This window comes from Buteo buteo, chromosome 2, assembly GCF_964188355.1.
Source record: "Buteo buteo chromosome 2, bButBut1.hap1.1, whole genome shotgun sequence".
NCBI classification, from domain to species: domain Eukaryota; kingdom Metazoa; phylum Chordata; class Aves; order Accipitriformes; family Accipitridae; genus Buteo; species Buteo buteo.
The window spans coordinates 24,840,111-24,852,853 of record NC_134172.1 but is presented as its reverse complement, the minus strand read 5'-3'; the positions used below and the strand labels follow the sequence as shown (position 1 = coordinate 24,852,853).

Genomic DNA, 12,743 nt, shown 5'->3' with positions numbered 1-12,743 from the left:
TAGTTTGGGGAACAACAGCGGATGGGCAGTGTTCCCAGTAGGTGAAGTTCCATATAGGGGAGGGATTTCAAAGCCTGACAAAAAAAGAAGGGAGGCTTTTATCTGCCTTTACTGAGCAGCCCATGTCAGTGCTGTTAAACTCTCTTGGAATGGAAACCGCATGCTGGTAATGGTCCCTGCCCTATCCTAGCTCCCAAACCCTCTCAAAGAAATGTTTGGGACAGTGGTACTTGGTTGATACCACAAGCATACTAGAAACAATGCTCACAATTTCATACTTTAGCTGAATAAGCTTCAGTGCCTGGCACATTCCCTGGTGTTGTTTACTAATACACACATAGCCTTTGAGGATCTGAGCCTCAGCGTTTTCTGTAGCAAACTCATTTACTTTGCAATTAACCTCCCCGTTCACATTTACTATCCCACTTTCTTTCCTCTTTCCAGTCATTTCTGAAAAGCAAGTCGTCTCCACGCCTGGCAGCTGTAATGCCTACATGTCTTTGTTCACTGTCCTTCAGAGCAGAGGCAAGGATTCACATTTTTATTGTTTGTTCTACCGACTGTGTAGTACAGTGTACAATTGCAGTACTAAATCACTGAACTTGAGGGCTCATTCTTAATATGCAGATCTTATCAAAATATATTAGTACCATCAAACAGAAAATTGACACCTCTATGTTTCTTCAGATACCACATATCCTTAACTCTGTAAGAGATTTGCACCCTACGATTTATCCTATAGTATGCTGTAATCAAAAGCATCAATCTTTTTAAGGCTGTCTAATGCCTACATTCGCCATCCTTATTAGTCAGAGATTAGAGTATAAACATAGCTAAGTAAGTACATAACAATGATAGAAAATAACAGAGTTTCTTTTATAACATATAACACGAGCAGCCATACCTTTTATCGTAAGGAGACAGCTTGGAATGCTTTATGTATTTAAAACTCTTCTGTGTAAAGTGCTACAATTCCTTAATCAGTTATTATTCTTAAAAGGCAATCAGGCAGCCAATTAGGATTTCTATAATGGCTCCCAGGCAAGTGGAAGGTTAAGATCTGAACTTTACCTGAGCTGACATAAGAAGAAAGGCTGCCAGTGATTCATCACATTCATGGTGATCTCACCTGCTAACTCTATTTTGTTATGTTTGGGGGCATGGTTTGGGGTGGTTTGGGGTGTTGGTGCATTTGGGATTCTTTTGGAATTATACAAGGTTACAGCATTGCTTGGTACAATGATTAATCACAGTAGTTAAAATAGTTTCTAAAAATACACATTTCAAATACTTTTTTTGAATCATAATTTTACTCTTCAGACAGTGTTTGGCAAAAGCTTGGGATAAGCAACCATATTTGGGTAGAGGGAAAAGGCATTCAAGGTCTTTATTACTTAAGTTTGCAAATGAACTCCAAATTTAAAAAGAAAAGCATTGAAAACTGTTTTTCTACTGTAATATTTCTAAATGGACATGCCTAATAAGCCTCATTTGCTATAGCTTAAAAGGTGAGTCTTCAAGAACAAACAGTGGAAACAAAACATTTTTGCTGTGGATTTTAAGCACATTTCTCTGCCTTTGGTTTTATTGCCTGTGAAGATTACGCAGGCTCTGTTAAGTCATTCTGTAAACTTGTTTAAACCCCTTTCAAGGAAACAAATTTTTTAACGTCTTCCAATTTGCTGTTTATAATGATCCCTACTGATGAAAGTTGTCATGTAGGCAAATCAACATAAACATTTAAAGGCTGATCCCATAACCCACAGATATCAATTCAATCACCTACAAAGTCAGTGATTCATTAAGGTGAAAAAATAATATTATGAATAGATACCCAGACTAGTAGACAGCTGTCAAAAAAGAAACTAAAAAAAACCCCAAACAACCCAGATTTATTTGCTCTCTTTTCCTTTCTCCATTTCTCCATGGCATATGGATATAACCCTCTATTTCAGCCATCATATCTGCTTTATATAATAAAAAGCCCAGTGCTGTCAATACTCTCTTTTTTTAAACTTCACAGAATGAAAACTCGTTCCCCAATAATACGAAGAGAGCTCTAAAACTGTGCTGCACAGATTTATTAACCTAGCCAAAATGAAAGGCGTATCTTTCTCCACCAAGTGCTATCATTTTCAAATAAGACATGTCCTCTAGGGAATAAATTTAAAGACCATTTTTTGTTTATGTTGAGGGGAGGGTTAACTTCTAAGATAAATAACCACAATGTTGCATCTGTATTTTTTGAAGTTTAACTTCTAAAATACGCTTATTATAATGCTAAGCAATAAAACACATATATTGTACAGTATATACCTAATAAAAACTCCTGTTCCACATGGCATACAATACACTATGGTGATAAACAGGTCTTCAGCAGCAAGAAATGAACAAAATATAAAACCAGCAAGTTTACATATTCAACACTTATTTCAATGTCTTTTTTTTTATAGGATACGAACACAACGTCTGCATCAAAGAGCACACATCTGTGATTTTTCTATTGATTATTAGTAACCACAAAAATTTATCACTCACTCCCAGAAACAGAACTTTTTAAAAGTGCTGTTTATTTTGTGAGTAAATCACTGTCTCCAACATTGCTCAGCCTTCCTTACATTGCCTCTTTGCCACACTGAATAGCCAAGGATATATTTATCATTCTAATGAAAATTTGAAATCTTTGTATATAGTACCAACCTAATCTTTCTTCATTTGGCTCACTAAACTATTTTTTCTCATAGTGTTTTCTTTAAAGTGAAGTAAGTGTATACTGAAACACTGAAGAAGGGAAATGCTAGTGTCCATTCATGTAGATGCATACAACATAACAACCCTGGACTTCTATCAAGGAAGAGCAGTAGTACAGCTTTATAAGGACTGCAGTTAAGCATTCAGACAGCTAGGAGAAGCTGCATATGTATACAGTGACATTTATGGGATGTGTATTTATTATTTGGTACTCACAAACTACTTGCATATACATCACATTGTGAGCTTTTGTCTTTTGCTCTACGGGGACCTACACGACTGTGCTCTTTAATTTAGTTTTCTAAACAAGTTCTCAGTAGTTATGTGGCAATTTCTAATCTGGTGCTTATCAGACCAGGCAGCCACTCCCTGTGTTGAAATGATGGGTACGCCTCTCGGCTGCTGTTTGGCACAGACCTGTGGCCCTGCAGGTTGTGGCCATCCTGGATATTCTGCTCCTACACCATAACGCCTTCCAGCACAGTGGAGGAGGCAGAGCAGCATCTGGAAGTAAGCAGTGTCTTTCCCACAGAGAAATCCTTATTATTATCCAGTCCACTGATTGCTTGCCTTAGCCAGCATTTGGACCACAATATTCACCAAGAAACCGATGCGAGGATCACTGCAGATTCTTTCCCTGTCAACCTGTAATGTGTCACCAGAAGCTTCTTGTAATCACAGACAATGACACAGGAACAGGCTCAAAATACCAAGATTTGAACTTGGTTTTCCAGTGTCTGACATAGGGTAGCATGAATATACTGCTTTTGTTTCTTCTTAGATGCCCCCCCCCCCAAAAAAAAAATCAGTGGTCAGAGCTTTTCACACCTCACAGAAAGTCATACTTACACTGAAGATGTAATGATTAGTTCAAAAAAATGAAGATTAGTATAGGCAAATAATTTGTACTGATCACTTCTGAAACCCACAAAAAACTACTAAAATTAGAATTTTAAAAATCTGAATATGAAAACTTTTCTTTGAAAATGAAAAATACATAAAACAGATTAATAACTGTAAGATATTACATTTCTAGCAGAAATCTGATCATAGTACTTGTACAGATTTCATTTGTAATTTTAACCCAAGAATCCCATTTACCGAATATTTTGCTATCAGAGGATGTATTTTAGGAAGTTCTGTCCTTACACTTTCCGATCTGGTTTCACAAGCCTTCCTAACATTTTACAATCTAAGTTGGAAATGGAGGCTGCAGATTTACAGCCGATTACAACTGCGAATTTTCTCAACAACATCAAATACATCTCTCCAGTTCAGTCTGAGCAGAATATAGATAGAATATTTCTGTTGACACAAATGCACTAAATCTGTTTTAGAATGTGTTCCAGGGAAAACATCAATTGAAAAATTGATATCAACTACAGTTGATTAATGTATGAATTGTTTCAGAGCTGCATGCAATCTCCCAGCAATAGTTCTATTTCTTTGCTTGAACCAGCTTGCCAATTATCATTATGCATAACTATGAAACTGGGACAAAATTTTGATGATGATGTTTACATCTTATCCAGTATGCACATAAATTTAGTCTAATATAAAAAAAACAAAAAGCTGTCATTAAAGTGTCTTACGACTGGGTACAGAACAATACGTTCTGAGCAGTGAAGTGCATTTTCAGGCATGTGTACATACTCCGTGACAAATCGTATTACTCATGCGCAGTAGTTGATTGTACAAGACAAGCAGTGATATGTGCCCACATAAAATACAGAAATGCAGGAGTGAACTCTGTATATCTAGCTCTAATATTACAGTAGCTGCCTCTGGTATCACCTATGCAGATTATCATCATAAATCAAGTAATTTTAATACTGTTCATTCAGAGTTTTGAAGGTTCAAAGGCTAATAGCAGAGCGGGTTGAATCTTGAAAAAACAGTGTTTGCAACTGCTGAAGTGAATGCTAAAAAGCTCTTTTAAAGTATCTTCTTAATGCTATTAGGAAATGTTTGCATGCATGGACTTCTGCATGCACATATGTTTGCAAAATGACTGGTTTTCCCCAGTGAAGACCGCTTAATTCCTTGGAGAGACAAACTGGATTTTAATGGTACTGCACGTTAGGTTGGGAATTCTGGTTCCTGCAGGCCCATGTATGCATCTGTACTTCCCTTTGACATTGACTTGACCCTGTAATAAACTTAATTTGACCTTTTAAATAAATTATCCCTGATCCGTGATTATTATTCTTTTTAGTGTTGTAAGTGTAAAAATCTTTCACAGTAAGATCCTATCTCTTGAGCTCTAAAAGAAGGATTACAGCTTCTGCTGTGTGTTGTAACAAATGTGATGCACTGTTTTCCAGAGTGAAGACCTTGAGGGCATCATGGAAGATATGTCCATATAAGAAGCCATGCTTATACAGGTGGATAGACACATAAAGCAGTAAAACTAAATCTCTTGCAGTGTACCACAATGGCATTTTAAAATAACAGTATTTCAGCAGGCAGATAAAAATATTTTGAAATTCTGTTTTTCATACAGAAAAGTCAACATGTTCCTCAGGGGAATATTTTTCCACACTCTTCTTAATACACCTCACAGATTTCCTAATACAAGTGAGAAAAATGACATTTTCAGGTGATGATGACTTAAGTCTTCGAAAATAATCAGTTGAGAGGTAATAAAAAGACTTAACAAAGGTTCTTGGTGTTAAATGCCAAAAAAAACCAGCCCCAAACCAAGAAAGCCTCAAGCCTTGTAGCCAAAGGCGATACAGTCCATCAGGGAAACCCAAGTAGGAAAAAAATGCCTGCACTCTAGCCAGTCTTTAAAAGCTTTCTTTTCCTTCTCCATTTAGCAACCTTTTGTGGGAGCTCTTGCAAATCCTTTTTGGCAGGGAATAAGTAGCTTCAGATTATGAGATTTTTTTGACCACAGTTTTTATGTAAGGAATCTAATCTCAAATGAAAGTATTTGCATAAACAAAGCCACTCACTTTATTTAGTGGTTAAGTGGTCAAAACAAAACGTTCATTTAGCAGGAGGAACGAGCTGGAGCATCCTCCCCAGCACAGGCAGGCGAGCACTTACCGTGGACAGCACGTGTGGGCAGGAGTCCAGTAAACAGGGCAGGAACAGGCAGAGGAACAGCCTTTAATGCTTAGAGCCTGGTTAACAGCTCAACCCACTATCCGAGGGAGCACCTGTTTCAAAAACACTAGATCTCTACATCCATTTTCAAACTTGTACACAGTGCAGAATAAAAAAAAAACCTAAACTGCTACGCTCTGGGTGAGTAAAATGCGTATGAAATGAAAGAGAGAATGCAAATGGATGTAACAGCAATAACTCTGGAAGTAATGGACAAACAAGCATCGCCACATGTAAAATAAGAGAGAAATGGATCTGGTTTTAAGAACTCAGTTGAGGGAGCAATAAAAATATTAGGATGCTGGAAAGGCACTGTCAAACATAAAGCACCTGTTTAACATCACTGCTAATTGTGGGTGAAGGAAATGGCCCCAGCAGAAATTGGTTGAAGATGATTAAATTTAATTGTAATGCTATATACAAAGTGCTACCCACTGACTGAAACAAAGTATGCTCAAAAGTGGTACATACCACAAAACCAGGTTTAATACAAGGCATGAGCAGCAAAGTTACATGTGGCTAAAACCACATTCATATTTTCTGAAAGTTCTTTCCGTATCTCGCATGTTGTGGAAATGCACAGAAAGCACAATAATAGGAACCACAAAATCAGGAAATAAGTCGCCATAAGGTTGAGTGTGGGCTGCAGGAATGCTCAGATCCTCCAGCACGGTGGATGCATCAGGAAACACACTGAGCCCACCCTGAGACACGAAGTGCCAGGAATCGATGAGATTAGAAATAGTTAAGCAGGAGTGTCTTCCCTTAGCTTGGGTAAGGCAGGTACCTCGGTAAGCCAGCTCCATGCTTTCAGCAGAGCGTGCAGGATCCCCCCTGGCAGGTGGCCACTTCTGCTGGAGGCAGCTGCCAGAGACTTTTGGCACAGAAGAGTGAAAGTACCACTTTCCATTTTCTTTCCTATTTCTGCCTCTTTTTCTTTCCACATTGTTTTGTTAGTACAGTTGAGGGGTTTTTCCCCCTTTTATTCAATAGAAACTACCCAAACTAGATTATTTATTGGAGCCGCTGGTTCATTATTGGCCCCTTTATACTACATTTCTTAACTGAAATATTATTTCCCATGTGTTTTCTCTGGTACTGCCTAGAGCACACCCTTCCTCTCCATTTTCAGTGCTGCTGAGGGTGAAGCCACAGTGCTGAGGGATGACTTGGTTATGATCAGAAACTCATGAGTTATCTGGTCTTCCAGCTAATCACCCAGATATACAGTGGATACTCCTTTTAACCTGCTGCCACCTAGACCACATTTCACATGACACACATTCACCATGTCCATTCACCATGTCTAGCTTTAAATTGCTTTCTCACAGCTGTGCTTGGCACACATCTCTCCTCACTGGTGGCAAACACAAAAATGTGGCAGACACGGTTGTGCTAGCATTTCCCCATTAGCCTCAGGCAGATGGAGAGAGCTGCTGGTGCCATGGCCCTCCTGTTCTCTATTTATGATCCCTCTATCCTCAAACATGCTTAAATTTTCTAATAAGTTTTCAAGTGCCCAGTGTTGTTATCTGCTACAGAGAGTAACAAGGTGCTACCCCATCCTGGTTACAGTTATTTTAGTGCTGGAACAGCATGCTTGTGGCTCAGTATCAACTAAACAGTCATTATTTCCAAGTACCTGCAATGTACTTATTTAGAACTACTGGAGCCTCTGGAAATGGGGTGAGAGCTCTGCTTTTTAAAAGGTAGCTTTGTATAACAGAGAAGTATTTCCCACTCCCCACCCCCCAAAGAAATTAGGCAAGCACTAAGTGCAAGGGAGCAGCTGCTCGACAGCCTTATTAGAAAACAGCTTAGAGAAGTACGTGAAAAACAGTATATTCAGCTGAAGCTGCAGAGAACAACCAAAGAAAAATAATTAGCCAAGTCAGAAATTGGCTACGGCACTGGGTCTTCTGAGTCTTCTATCTCCTTCAAGATACAAAGGGATCTTTAAATAACAAGTGGTAAACGAGACTTTGTTTATGTCTCACCTTAAAAAGCCACAAGCAGAACAGTGTACCCTAATAACATCCTTGGCTCAGAAATGATTCAGAAGCAAGGGGGCCATCTGCTGAATTCCCAGTACCATTTTCTGCTGTATCCTGGAAGATTCTCTTTGAAAGTTTCACAGCTGAGTCGTTTTCAGTGCCAGCTTTGCTAGGCCTGTGAGGTGTGGCAGTAAACCTCTGAGCAGGTTTGGCTGCAGGTGAATATTACAGCATATCTATCATGACTGCAAAACCTAAAACCAGTACACTGATCAATGTAATCTATTCAGGACTCAAAAATGCTGTAGACAGTATCATCATTCTGAAGTATATGTAATATCTCTGTATCATAATGCATTTCATTGAATAGAAATTTTTAGAGGCAGAAAAGTTGCTCATAATACGTTCATGAACATAACTTTCCAGATAAAATAAAAAAGCTTAAAGCACAGAGTCAGGTCTCTAAAATAAGCAGCTTCCTTTTTCGGCTAACTGTCCTTTATCCTCAGTAATGTTGTCACTGTGCTTAAACTCAGCATTCCCTTCCTCATCCACATCTATCATACCACCATTGATACCTGATTCACTGGTGACTGCTTCTAATTCCACTCATTCTGAATTCATTACCACTAACTTCAGATCCCAGCTTCAGAGCATTCATAGCCAGTCCCTTTTTCAACATGTGAAAGTGGGCAAAGGAAAGGCAGAATTTTAAAAAGGTATTATGACAGTGTCACCACACATCCACATGCACAAATGAAGTGCATTATCTTTGTAGTCCTCCACCTCTTGTTCCTCTTAGTACTGCTACAGCTAAAGGTCTTTCTGCACACCAGGAGGAAGGACCAGAATTGTTTCTGACACAATAATAGCAAAGTATGCTAAATAAATACTACAGAAACATCCAGACTGAAAAATCCTTGTTCATATAGCCATGAAATTTGATAAAGGTATTTAAAATATTCACCACTGTTCTCATTTCTTAAAGCATAGCCTTAAGTCTACTGACATTTCATGGTCTGTTAATACAGAACACTTTAAATATAGAAAGGTACATGTTTATCTATTAAAGACTATGTAGACTCATGCATATGATAGCTCATGGTATACAAATACAAGACTGTTTAAAGGTGCAAACAATAAAATCAGATCTTCAAGGCTGCTCCCAGGTTCAGCATTTTAAAAATGACTGCAAGGTATAACCTGTATCTTTCAAAGTTAGAATCAGGAAGTATTAAATACAAGCACCAGCACAGGGAATACAAATAAATTACACTTGCTTAAGACTTCCTTCTTAAGTATAAGAAGTGATCCCAAGTTTAACTCATACTCATAGCTTACTGAAAATACAAATAGTTGGAGGGTTTGTTTGTACTGGGGGGGGGGGGGGGGGAGGTCATGCTTAAAACAATTTTACTACCTCAGTCATTACTAAATCTCAGCATGCAGGACTCCTGCTTCTATAATGCAAAAATATATCTAGGTGTTGTTTGCTGTTCACTGTTCCCAACTTCAAACACACTGATGAGCAGGAAAGATATGGTCTGGAAAGTTGGAGGTTTGTAGGCACATGCAGATTACTCTAGAGAATCACTGCTTTCAGTATTTAATAGCAAACTATTATCTACTTTGCTTACTAAGCATCCCTTATTTTTCTCCTAAAATCTGGACTCTCATAAGAAGATATGAAAATAGCATATATAAGCAGCAGTAAATGCTAAATATCAAACACATAAAAGAGTTCTAGAGCTACAATTACCCAGCATTAATAAAACATTAACTTATCATGTACCTTTTTTTCCCATGAGCTGCCCACCACTCCCTCGCCACAGGACTTAGCTTATCACCTCAAAAGCCTGACTAGCTTCAAAAAGTGGCCACTAAAAAAAGCAAAAGAAAATAAAGAAAAATAAAGAAATGTATGTGGAGAAGTGAAAGCTTTCCCTCAAGAATTCAGAATGAAAGCTAAGGATTGCTAAAATTCAGTCCTTTCTATAGAAATAGTCCCAAACCATGTAAAGCATCCCAACTCCTGGTCTTGTCAACCTCAGATGCAGGAGGTTCTATCTTAGAGAAAAGCAGTACAAAGTGCTCTTGCTACTTGTTTCGAACTCTGGAAAGCTCACGTGAAAGAATATTTCCATGTAGTGAAAGCAACCTGAGGTTATTTTCAACTTTGTAATTTTTTTTACCTTGTCCACTAAACCCTAGATAGTTGGCTTCAGACTAAGATGCTACAATTTAAAGCAAAATCCTTTTTTCTTTTTTTTAAAAAAGAATACAACTTTAAGCAATAAGAAACATCAATACAATTACTTGTTGGTCTTTTTCTCTGATATTTGCATTTAAACAGAAATTACCCCCAGCTGGTAGCAGAACTATGTTAAAAATGATGATTTGTTAATGGAGACAGACAATTACATTTATTTCATGAGGTATTTAGACTGAGCGGAGTGGTGTGCATACTCACTAGGTAGCTAGAAAGAAAGGGAAAGAAGCTGGAAAGCGAAGGATTTGGAGCATAACACTATTTGGAGGGTAATACCTTCCGATACCTCTGATACTGCTCAACTTGAAGATCAGTTGTTAAACTTCTACTAAATACAAAGTATTTACAGTGAAGCTTCTTCCCACTTTAGATCTCTGAGGTCTTTTCCTTTTTATCTCTATAATTTTGTACAGGAATCTCAGTTAAAGTCGCCTGCATTTCGGGAGGTTCCACACGCAAGGCTGGATCAGCTCCACGGGTCAGAGAACACAAACACAGCTCAGCCAAACGCCTGACTGATGATTCCTACAGCGCAGTTGTGTTACACTGCACACGAGAGATACAGCAGTACAAGGGAAGAACCTGTAGGTGCTGTATCAGAGTGCCGGCGTACGACACGGGAGGGATTTGGGAAGCAGAATGAAATACTTGTCCCCTTCCGTCATGGAAAGCCAAGCAACAGAAAGCGGAGACTGGCGTGGCAAGCAGTTTCCCAGAGGCGTTCGGGGTGCAGGTGCCTTACGGGGCACACCCCGGCACTGCCGAAGCCGGAGGGAGTCCCACCGCTGGCATCAAGGTGCCCCCGGTACCTGCGCAAGTCCAGCCCGGAGGGCGGCGGGTCCCCACCCCTCAGCACTTCACGTACGGAGACCCGCCACGCCGACAGCCAAACTTCAGCCGCGACCACGGAGGCGTTTGCGATGCTGCTACCACCATCCATAGCCGGGGCAGGGGCTGCGACGCTCCGCCGCCGCCTGGGCGCCCTTGGCGGGGCGGCCCCCCCGGGGCACCCCGCTTCCCTCCGCTCCGGCGGCCGCGGGGGCCCGGCGGCGGCCCCCCCGCAGCCTGACACCTGCCGAACGCCTTTAGCGACTCACAGAGACCGTCTGCGGGAGCTCGACGGGTCTCTGGTCGCCGCAGGACCTCCCCGAACTTCACGCGTGTTCTGCCCCCATGTCGGCTTGGACAGGTAGTTGGCACCACGCCGCAGCCCAGACGCGCGAGTTCCTTTTCTTTTGCAGCCGAAAACCGGCGGTCGGCCGCTCCCCCTCCTCCGCAGCGTCAGAACCTCGGACGAGGTACCAAACCGCGACACCTGGAGCCGGCACCGCGCCTTCCCCTCTAGCAGCCTCCAACTTCCCCGCGGAGCGCCAGAAATCAGCCTTGCCGCCGGCGTGAGCCCGCGACGCGGTCCGCGGAGACCCGCAGCCCAACGGCAGCCCCCCTGCCCCGCGGCGGAGAGCCGGCACCGCCTCCCCGGCCCCGGCCCCTCGGCCCCACGCAGGCGGCCGCCGGCGCAGAAACTTTTCCGAGCCGCCCGCCGAGGCAGCCCCCACGCCGCCCGCCCCGCAGAGCGGGACCGAGCCGGCGCCCACGCGCCGCGCGCCCGGCGGGCCAACGCCGCCCCCCCCAACCCCCCACCGGCCGGGCCGCGCCGCGCCGCGCCGGCCGCCCCGCTGCGTGGGCACCCACGGCCCCGCGCGCACCCGCCCGCCCGCCCGCCCCGCTCCTACCGTGCGGGGGGCAAGTGAGGGAGGGAGCGAGGAGGTGGCAGTTACCGGCGAGCGAGCGCCCTTCTTGCAGAGCGGTCCCCTGAAGACGCCTTTGATGCCGCGGTAGTGCCCGTTGCTGAGGTGCCGGGAGCTGATGACCAGGTAGCACGCCATGCGGGCCCCCCGGGCGGGCGAGCGGGGGGAGCGCCCCAGCCCCGCGGGCGGCGGGGGGGAAGGCAGGCCGGCTCCTCCTCGGCGGCGGCGGCGGTGGTACCCCCGCCGGAGCAGAAGCCCGCATGAAGGAGCGGGCGGAACCGCAGCAGCGATCTCCCCCCTCCCGTCTCATCCAGCGCCCGGGTTAGCGCTGCCAGCAGCAGGATGCACTGAAGGCGGCAGCAGCGGCGGCAGCCAGAGCACATCTGAGGGAGCGCGGAGGCCAGTCCGCATGCTGCTCCGCGGGTAGGAGACGGGCCCGGGAAGAAGAAGGGCAGAGCGCAACTTGCACAGTCCGCCGCTGCTACGGCCCCGTCCCTCCCTCCCTCCTCCTCCTCCTCCTCCCCCTCCTCCTCAGACCAGGCCACCGGCAGCCGACATCCGGAGGGGAGTTTCTCGGCGGCAGCTCGAGCGGCGGCTGCTCCTCATGGCTCTTCCCTCCGCCGGGCTGGGTGGTGGATGCAGCCGGCCTCGGCGGAGAGCCCTCGCCGACCCAGTCCTCCCGTGCCGCCGCTGCAGTCGGCGCCCCGCCTCGCCTCACCTCCGCCGGCGGGGGGGGGGGGGGGGGAGAGGCGGTGCGTGGTGCGAGGGGGGGCGGAGGAGGGGTAGGGCCGGAGCGGGGGCGGGGGGGGGGGGCGGCTAGTGGGAGGACGTTTCCCCCCCTCGCCGCTCCGGGGAGGGGAGCGGGCCGCG

General features: G+C 44.0%; 1 protein-coding gene across 1 annotated transcript in view; it reads right to left on the bottom strand.

Moving 5' to 3' along the window:
* Positions 1 to 12,026, bottom strand: part of ZNF804B (zinc finger protein 804B) — a 233,209-nt gene extending 221,183 nt beyond the window's left edge. The window contains exon 1 of the mRNA XM_075022469.1: positions 11,859 to 12,026. Coding sequence (XP_074878570.1) covers positions 11,859 to 12,011 — 153 coding nt within the window. The 5' untranslated portion in view covers positions 12,012 to 12,026. The remainder of the gene's footprint in view (positions 1 to 11,858) is intronic.
* Positions 12,027 to 12,743: the final 717 nt, after the last annotated feature.